We start from the raw sequence: 10,127 nt of genomic DNA on the forward strand, positions 1-10,127 counted from the left end.
GCCTTTTCCCGTATTATGGCTTTGTCCAGATTTATTGTGCTAAGAGGTCAAGAGGTATGGAGTAGTCATCCAACTGAAATGCTTTGGGGGTGAGACCATGGTGTGAAAGAGGAAGTGTACACAGACTGGTGAGAACATGCAAACTCATTACAAACAGTAACCAAGGCAACATTTCAGCACTGAACAGATAAGGTAGAAACCTTAACCATAAAGCCACCAACCTCTGGAAAGCACTATCAGTGCTACTGCACTCCATTACAGTGATACAGGAGTAAAAGTATACATTTGAGGTAATCATGGATAAATTGCTTGCTCTTTATTAGTTTCTTCAATTACTTTCAAAATCAAGTTTCAGATACAGAGGGATTATGATGGTATTCCAGTAATCCACGCCTTGTATTCAGGCAATATCTTCCTTTCTCATGCTTTTCTTCTTATAAGCCTGTGATAAGGGAATGACATATGCACGATCCCACCAGGAATACTGGATGTCTACTGTCTCATAAATAACTTTATGAGCTGAGTGATAGATAGCCACATTTGACATTTCTGGCTAGAAAATTCTTATTTATTTGCTAGGGCATCAGAAAATAATGTCTGCATTCTGAACTGCTGTTTACCTTATAACGAAAAAAAAAATAAAGAAATATAAACAGCTATGATGTGAGATGATTTCTTTGGAAGTACTGCTCATTTCAGCTAATGTACATTTGATGGAAATTTAATGGCTATTGGCACCAAAACCATAGTAGTTCTGTACCTGAGTGCAACAGATCTGGCCCTGCACATCCAAGGGCCATTAAATCATTTAATCCTGAACAGCAAGAGCCTAATTAACACCTCTGTTTGGTAAACCACTTAATTCTTGAGAACTTTTCTTCAAAATCATATTCTGAAAACATACTTTTATTAGAATTATAATGTCTGATGAATGATATAAATTACAAAAAATGTGAAATATGATAGCTATTTGGTAGACAATGCGGTATAGCCCAGTGTTAGTAGAAAGGTCTGTCTGTAGATGCTGACTTTATATTGAAGATTTAAGAAAGAAAAACTATAGGCTGGATTCATAAAGATTACCACAAATTCTATACTTTGAGTATACTTTCTAAATTCAAGAACATCCTACCCAATGCTTATGCTGTCTATTCACTCAGAAAGGTCACACTAAAATGTATACATAGTGCACACTTTGTGGTAACCTTTATGAATCTGGCCTCATATTTTCTTCTCCAAAAATACTAATGTTATTGCCAAAAAGGGTTACATCTCTGTAAATGTACAAGATAGCTCCAAGATAACAGTGAGGGAAATGTTCACATATTTAAGAGCTTTCCAATGATGTATGGCAAGAGGAGATAGCATAGTGCTATTTGTGATTTTGCTAAATCTATGCAAATTATGCATATCATAATTTCACAATATTTCAAAACAATATTACTTTTCAAAGCACTTTAAGTATGATGGCAGGTATCAGTGGCAACATTGTGTACCTTAATATTTTGTATAAGATGGCACCATTTGTTCACCTGTAGGGCACACATTTTTTTATGAAATTAATGCAGATATGAAAATAAATGTAAAAGTCATAACTGCTTTACTAAAACAGCATTTATATCTCAGAATGTCTTCACATTACTCTAAATTTTTATTATAATTTTACTAACAGCTACTGCTTGAATACACCACCCCCAGCCCAACAAGACAGAACCGCGGTCTATTTTTGCATTATTATTATTATTATAAGGTTAGAAATATATCATGTTTTTAATATCTTTTTTTCAAGCATTCCTTAATTACTCCTTCTCTGCACATCCCATGCTGACTGTCTGACTGACATGCTTGGAAAGTCATGCAGGTTTGTAGGTGACCTTATAGGTTCATAGGTTCATTGCTAAGAACAAGGCTAGCTGCCCTTGCAGGCCATTTTAAGCCTAGCCAATTTCCTTTTTTGTATGTGCTCAAAATAACCTTTCCCATTTTGTTACAAATTGGCCTTACCCATCCCATGTTTGATAATTATATATTACCCCCAATGAGAATAACTGGGATCATTCCATATATAATTTGAGGGGACCCATACATGGGATAAAGCATTTAGGAGCTGACTCTGTCAATTAATACTATAGGGGCGTCCTGGGGAAATTTTTTGCTTTCCATTCATAGATATAAGTATTGCTTGAAAATGTATAGGGATAAACTTTGTTTTATGTAGATGGGGAGCCATTCTACAGTAGCAGTATCCTTTACAAAATCTACTTGTCCCTCCAAACTATTCTGTTGATGTTGCATAAAAGGTGTAGATTCCTAGACAAAAGTTCCCATCCTGAACAACTGGGTCAAGTCTTAGGAGTGTATTGTCAATGTGGTAGATCTCTGGGGTAGATGACTTCAAAAATAATACAATAATGCATTTTTGGCATTTAGTTCAGACCATGATTTTGACACCGGTTATTTATTTGAGAAAAACTTTCCTGCAGGATGACTAAGTCTGCCTCAGTTTTATGTTTGTACCTTTACCTAGACTTCAGGAATTAGAGTTTGAAAACAGTGATGAGTATACTCATTTCAGGAATACAGGGAAGTGTAAGGACAAGTATACTCTGACAGGATACACAAGAATTCTGCCTTCCTGACTAATATACTCTTGTCTTAATACAGGTGTCAGGCAGGCCAGACAAACGGCACAGATATATGTCATCTGTCTGTGCTGTAAATGACTAGGTATGAATAATGGCTTGCAATTCTGAATGCCAACCAGGAGAGTTAGGAACTGAAAGGTGACGCAACTTACCTTCCATGCTGTGGGGAAATGTAGGCTAGCCAGGTTATACTCAGTCCCATTAGTATCCCTGGTAGTCTGTGGGAAATACAGTAGATAGCAGAGGGCATTTTTTAATTTTATTATTATGGAAGTGGACTGGAACAAAAAGCCTTTTGAACTATGAACCAGGTATAAGCTACAAAGAACAAGATAGAAGTTATACAATATATAGAAAAGGTGCAAATAGCAAGTAGGAATGTTATAAAGGCTGTACAAAATCAAGACATTTAAGGATGAATAGTGCTGAGTTGATATTACTGGTATATTTACTTAACCAGAAGTGTAGTTTAATTTATAGGTATGCAATATTTAATGCTGAAAATGCTTCTACAACAGAAACTGAAACAACATGTGTTTGGAAGAAGACTAGAAAAGTCATATGCTGCCATAGTTGCCTACAGTGGCTCTAATAGACAGCATTTGAAGAACATGAAGGTCAACCACAAGGCTGCAGGACTTAGTAGACATGCTATGAATATGGAGAAGTGGCAACTGACCTGATTTCTAGCCTACTATATGTAACCTATGAAGAACAAAACAGAAAACACAACTCTGTGTCAGTAGTAAGTACAGGCAGGAACATTTTAGGTCTGCTTATAACAATATATGCCATTAATGCTCCAGACACCTATTAACAGGAATAAACAAATAACTCTGAAAACTCTCAATAAACATGAATACATTATTTTGTTGTAATGGGTAGGAGCATCTGCCAGAGGGTGTTTAGACTGACATGCATGGAAGCATAAAAAACAACAATAATTACATGTACTGGTGGGCACTTTAACAGGTGCCAAGCATGTAACAGGCTATTTATGGAAAACGGACAGTGGTAATCATGGATGTAGTAGATGGAACAAAATGTATGAAGGATAAGCAGAGCAGTAACTGCATGGATTTCTACCATGACAACGAATTGCAAGTACAGGTTATATATGCCTTCCTTCTTGGAGAATGATTGAAAGAAAAAACTGAGAAGTGTGAACTGACCCATATTTGGATGTAACATAAATGGCAGTGTGCATGTATGGGGATCATGCCTAGTTTGCATGTGCTTACAGTAGAATCAGCAGGATCAGTGAAGGGAGTGTTGCTATGTGTTCATTGTCAGACTTTCTGCAGTTAAGGATGCCATTTTGGAAGAATACCATTTTTTGCTGCCCCGATTCCTTGCCACCCTCTTTTCTTTTTTACCTCTGTGGTACCCAATGTGCAGCTGGTGTCACAGCCTTTCTTCTATCATATCTTTTTTGTACTGTCTTATCCAGATATCTTGCTGTGTCACCCTAGTGAGTGGGCAGCTTCTTCCTCAGGAACACAATGTTTTGGCATCATTTCACATGAGAACTGAGAACCATTACATGAGCGGTATGTGTGAGCCCAGCAATCCCATCATGGTTTAGGCAGCTTAGTTGTGTCTCTCACATGCTGCTGAATGATTGTAGCTTTTATGTGGACAAATCATAACATACATTTATTCATTTCCCTGTTGTTTTCCCATAAGTAACATACACAGTGTAACATGGAATGATTTGTGTGTCCTTCAGATATCATCCAAGTATCAGAGAATCTCCAGCCCTCTGTATACAACACCTATACTGCATTACTCAGCCTTACTGCTCCCTGTGCATATTCCTGACTCCATGGGCTGATATCGGAGGGGTATGTCCTACTTCATTGTTAAGCTAAGCAACAATTAGTTTGATAAGGCACATTTCAGTGGCCCACTTTTCAGTGCACCAAATAGTAAGAGCCATTCTGTTGAATAGACGTGAACCTCCATAATGCCTTAAAGTGAATAGTAATAACTTTTCAAAACGCTTCCAGGCAAGGAACTTCACTGTCCTGCACTGTCTTATATAATATAATCAGTTTTGAGCTGGAATGACATCAGTAACGTCAGGATGACTTATAAAATGTGCTGGTTTGAATGGGCTTGCAGTATCCTTGTTCAATGAAAAGTGTCTTGATGAATCTTATGGAGATTGAAGGGTGCAATAAATTGCAGAATAATTTGATTAAAAATGCTAGGTTAAATAATTCAGTAACAAGTAGCTCTTAGGTCCAGCAGTTTAATATGCTTATTAGTATTTTTAGGACAATGCACTTTTATTTATTTATTTGCATTTGTTTACCGGGGAGGTCTGCTGGGCCAAGTACCCATTTTCAGTGGATGCCTGGAGAGAAAAGCTCCACAGTGGTTTATAAAATAGCAAACATCAACGACAATGATTTATACAATGCATACATTTGAACAGCAAACATCAACAACAATAGAATACTACAACAACAAGTTTCACCTTTTCAACTTTTTTGCTTATTGTCTTATCAAGTGTTTTGAGTTAGGTAGATGGCTATCTGTTTGTGAAGAAAACAGGACTGTATAAGGGTGCATTTCTAGGAGTTATCTGTGTAACCTATTTTGTGCACATCTGTACATTTTATTATGGTTTATAATACAAATATATCACGGTGCTTCAAAAATAATATGGTAGGCTAGCAAAACATATATATTTTTTTAACTATCCCATTCATTAATGCTTAAAATGGAAAAAAGCACTAAATGACCATCATTAATATATTGATTTGCAGTTAAATGTGTGCAGTGCAATGCATTGTGTTTGACAGGCTTCAACTAATGCAATCATTTCTGTCTTATTTGCAGCAAAGAGATGACAAGAAGCCTCTGTGTCCCTGATTTCCCTGAGCCTCACTATATCTTCTGGCAATATCTGGATTTAGCAACATTTGTTTTGCTTTATATATTACCGCTCTTTATCATCTCTGTGGCCTACACAACAGTGGCCAAAAAGTTGTGGTTACGAAATGCAATAGGAGACATAACAACGGAGCAGTACTTTGCACATCGTAGGAAGAAGAAGAAGACAATCAAGATGCTAATGCTGGTTGTGGTTGTGTTTGCCGTGTGTTGGTTTCCACTCAACTGCTATGTTGTTCTACTTTCTAGTCAGACTATTCGTACTAACAACGCACTGTATTTTGCTTTTCATTGGATTGCTATGAGCAGCACCTGCTACAACCCTTTCATTTATTGCTGGTTAAACGAAAACTTCAAATCCGAACTCATGTCCTTGCCAAACATGTGCAGAAAACAGCAGGGTATCCAGGAGCACAGACACCCTTCTACAGGCCCTTCATACAGACTTGCATGGCAAGAAAACAGTAACTACAAGAGGACTCATGTGTCTCAGAACCTGCAGTCAATCACTAACATACAGTCAGGAAAGACAGATATTTCGTCAGTTGAACCTATAGTAGCTGTTAGTTAATTTGATGGGCTACTGAACATTTTAATGCCTTTCATGGTAGAACTGTGCCGGTATTGTCAAACAATTGAAACTGAAAACATCAATGTATGCAAAACTAAAAAAAGGATGAAGGTTATTGAATGTGGTTATGTTATATTTTATTAGTATTGCCTTACAATGAAGTGGGGTACACTTAACTACATCTTTTATTTTTCAAGTCAATCCTGCAGTGTTTGAAAAGCACTTTATTTTATCAGACTACTGATTGTAATGATAGCAAAACTCCCCTTATTCTGAATGTGGGAGCAAATGCTGTGTATGTAGTTAGTTGTGGTACAGAGGTGTTGGTGAGGTGGAGAATGTAAGAATGGCTTTACAGACACTATAATTAACTTTTTATTTGCTCAAGGTCAATGAAGATGCAGAGTAGATAATTGTTCATATTCATGGATTCTGACAGTTGATATCTGACTTTGACCTTATGACTTTCAGACTCTTCTGAAATGTGACTCTTTTAGCTTTTGAAGTGACAAAATTAAAGAAGCTTTGGGACAGTACTAATGTCAGGCAGTAACCCTAATCTCAAAAGAAAGAAACACACTCTTTAAATCTGTCCAAAGTTAAAAAAAAGAAAGAAAAAAGAAAAATAGAAAAAATATGTTTTTCTCACAATGATCTGTCAGGCTCAGGATGCTGCTGTCCTAGTGACTTCTTCTGCCTGGGTTGCTGTTTCCCAGATGTATTTTTTTATTATTATTTTGGAAATATATGTTCTTGTTTCCTTGAGGAATATAAGGATAAGAATAACACAGCCTTTTCCTTCTATGGCGTTTTAGGCCTTCTGCCTAGCGGTGATCAGGTATATATCACAGTTCTCATCTTTGACATATTCAAAAAGTACAGCTTAAGGATCACCTGTATCCTAAGCGAACAGACTCTGAAATAGCACAAATGGTACCATAACAGAGATGGTGAATGAACATATCACAGTAAGATGGTAAAGCTATATAACAACTTAAGGCAGAGTCTATCTTCCCAGAATGACAATAATCTGCCAGATCAAAACAATCAGAAAAGTGTGCATAAGTAATTACTCTGCTGTGGACTTCATGACTGCTGAGTTCATAATTTTCCTAACTGAAGATCCTTTCTTGGCAGAGACTTCCACAATGATAAGAATACATCTGAGTGCAATGTTTTGTAGCTGTTAATCTTCACATTCATTAGTTATCACTTTGTGAAATCATAGAGGGTATTATTAACTAGCCATTCTGTAATGTGACAGAAAAAGTCTATTATGGCACAGCTGAAATGAACTGTTATTGTCCGTGTTTGCGGCCAGCAGCATTTTTTTCTTTCCCTTTTTTTGCACCTACCATAATTATGAGACAATCAGTATGGAAATCTGTGTAAGGTTATGTATTTGGTTGATCCACGTGTTGTGTCTTTCACTTACAGACTTGTGCATTATATATAGCCTGATAATATAATATGTATGTTTTCTCAAATATCTTTAATATTCATGTTGTAAGATTTAATTATATTTAATTAAGACTGCAACTGAACCTATAACAGCTTAGTTCAGATATTTCATAGTGACACTTAGTTTGCCAGAACATTATTGAAAGAAGTCATATTCTTCAGGATTTGCAATGGTAGCTGACCATAAAACTGTTGTAGCTTGACCAAGGAATATTTACTACATTAGAAAAGTCATCATTTTTAGATGCATAGCCCACTATTTTAAATGCATCAGTCATAAACACTTCTCATTCACTGCCCTATGCAATCCATATATTGTGCTTTTCTCTTACCTCATCTACCATTCTGTCCATTCTGAAAAGGAACACTAAAATCTTTATTGTGTAAAATGCAATTAAGTTGAAAGTGATGGAAAATGGTCAAACTATCTTGAGAAACAGCTACTATTATTTCATGAAGTGAGGAAATGGACAACTAGAAAAGATTCACTGGGTGGTTAAAGAAGGGCGCCTTTTTAATACGCCTTCAACTTTTCTAGTCAGTTATCCCTGTTCTAGTTTCCAGGCTACCCTAAAAGGGTAAACAATATAATCTGTGTCTTTAGTTAGGCTTGTTCAGCATGGCAAACTGTTGTCTCTCCTCATTCTATGCAGGATACTCTGGCGTTTAGGGAACCTATAAGTGAATGGGTGATCTTGTGAAATATATGTTAATATTGCCATCTAATGGGCTGCTGTTGTTGATACCTGTCCTGAAGTCTCTTCTGCAGTTTGTCCTCTTACTACTTAAGGATTCTATTTTGTCCTTTATTTTATGCTATCTTGTGCATGCAACAAAATCACTGCATGTTTGTGTGTGTCACCTAACAGATGTCAGAATCATATGTTAGGCTGCATGGCTGTTCCTTTAAATATCCTTTATGGGAAAAATAAGCTAAGTGTACTGTTTTATCTTCAGAGTTCCTCCCTGCATTATGCAGCATCCTTGATATTTCAGCCCAGTCTCCAAGCTGAGTGTCAGGCAACAGAGATATTTTCCTACACTTAGGTAACTGGTATTGTCAAAGGGCAACCCAATTCTTCCCCGCTGAATCATTTATGTAAGCATGCCACTTGAGTCTAATTCTAAAGTTGTTAAACTTGTGTAAATGCATTGCAGCTTGAGACTTCCAGTACCTCACATGCGGTGGTAGGTACTGTATTATTGATCAAGGTGAAAGATACAAGGTATAGTAAAAATTAAAACCCCATAGTCTCCAGATGTAAGTATATTCTGGTGACACGTATTAAAGCTGTATTGCATACCTCAGATCTTCGGAATAATGCAGAAAACAGAACAAAGTGAAACTAAGAAGTGCTATGTCATCACTGCCCTATGTAAAATACTTCTTTTAGGAAAAATAACATTTCAGTTTGATTTCTGTGCAAAAAGAGGACTAAATCTCAGGACTAATGGAGGCCATATAATCTGTCTTTTTTTCTGCTTTTCTTCTGTTAACTGTTTCATCCAGAGTTTTTAATGAATTCTGAAAATGCAACCAATATACATTTTTATATTAAAAGGATTAACAATATTTCAGTGAGTGTCTGTGGTGTTTATTTTTCCTGTAGTAGTCAAAGCTAATCCGTACAAATGATTGCGAAAAAAGAAAGAAAGAAAGAAAGAAAGAAATGGAATTATGATAATTATGCTACGTGCTTTCTGGAAAACTTTCTGGAAATACTGGTAATGGACATATTAATCAGGGTATTCCATTTTGTGTGATTTGCACACATATCATGCAAATGAAAGTGGTTAGAGATGAATTCACGTTAAATAAATTATATCTAATTTTACTGGAATTGTATTTCTGCTGTCATTTGGTAAACAGTGGCATGTACCAAGGTCATGATTAAGAATACTACAACACTCCATTCAACCCAAATGAAACATTATAATTATTTCACTTGGAATATCCAATAATCTCCACCTTGCTTTATTTTTATGTACATTGCTAGAGAACTGAGGGAAGAACATCAATGCAACTAAGGGCAGCATAGTCTTGCAATAATTGAAATTGTTACCCTACAGTCTTGGTTTTGCACTTCAGTTCCTGGCCAAGGTGTTCTATATGGACTCTGCATGCCTTCCATGTGTTTTTTACCAGGAGGTAACAGTCTGAATTTCCAAAATTTGCAATGCTGAATTCCCGACAGTGGAAAGTGAATGACCAAAAATCTGGACTTGCATGTGCCAAGTCCAAGATTGCCGTTTTTCAAAATATTTCCTTTTTTGTGGGGTATGGCAGCCATGGATTTGGTGCATGTACGTTTGGTGGGTGGGTGTATGAGGCTTTCCTCCCACATCAAGAGGTTGAAGAGATGAGTTTAAAGACAAAAACAAAGCAAAAAAACAAAACAAACAAAAAAAAAACAATGTTCAATATTCATACATATTTCGAGGTTGAGCATTGCAAGTCCCGGCATTACAACAGGAAGCCGGATTAGCTTCCTTCCATATCCCAAAGATATGCTGTATTTAAATTTGTGATCCAACAAATTGCTCATAGT

At 36.5% G+C, this 10,127-nt stretch overlaps 1 protein-coding gene across 1 annotated transcript in view; it reads left to right on the plus strand.

The window, feature by feature from the left end:
* The window catches only part of GPR83 (G protein-coupled receptor 83), a 37,052-nt gene extending 27,901 nt beyond the window's left edge, over window positions 1–9,151 (plus strand). The window contains exon 4 of the mRNA XM_044072646.1: window positions 5,493–9,151. Within this exon, the coding sequence (XP_043928581.1) occupies window positions 5,493–6,117 (625 nt within the window). The 3' untranslated portion in view covers window positions 6,118–9,151. The remainder of the gene's footprint in view (window positions 1–5,492) is intronic.
* Window positions 9,152–10,127: the final 976 nt, after the last annotated feature.

This window comes from Protopterus annectens, chromosome 5.part0 (genome assembly GCF_019279795.1).
Source record: "Protopterus annectens isolate FY-2018-M chromosome 5.part0, PAN1.0, whole genome shotgun sequence".
Classification (NCBI taxonomy): domain Eukaryota; kingdom Metazoa; phylum Chordata; order Ceratodontiformes; family Protopteridae; genus Protopterus; species Protopterus annectens.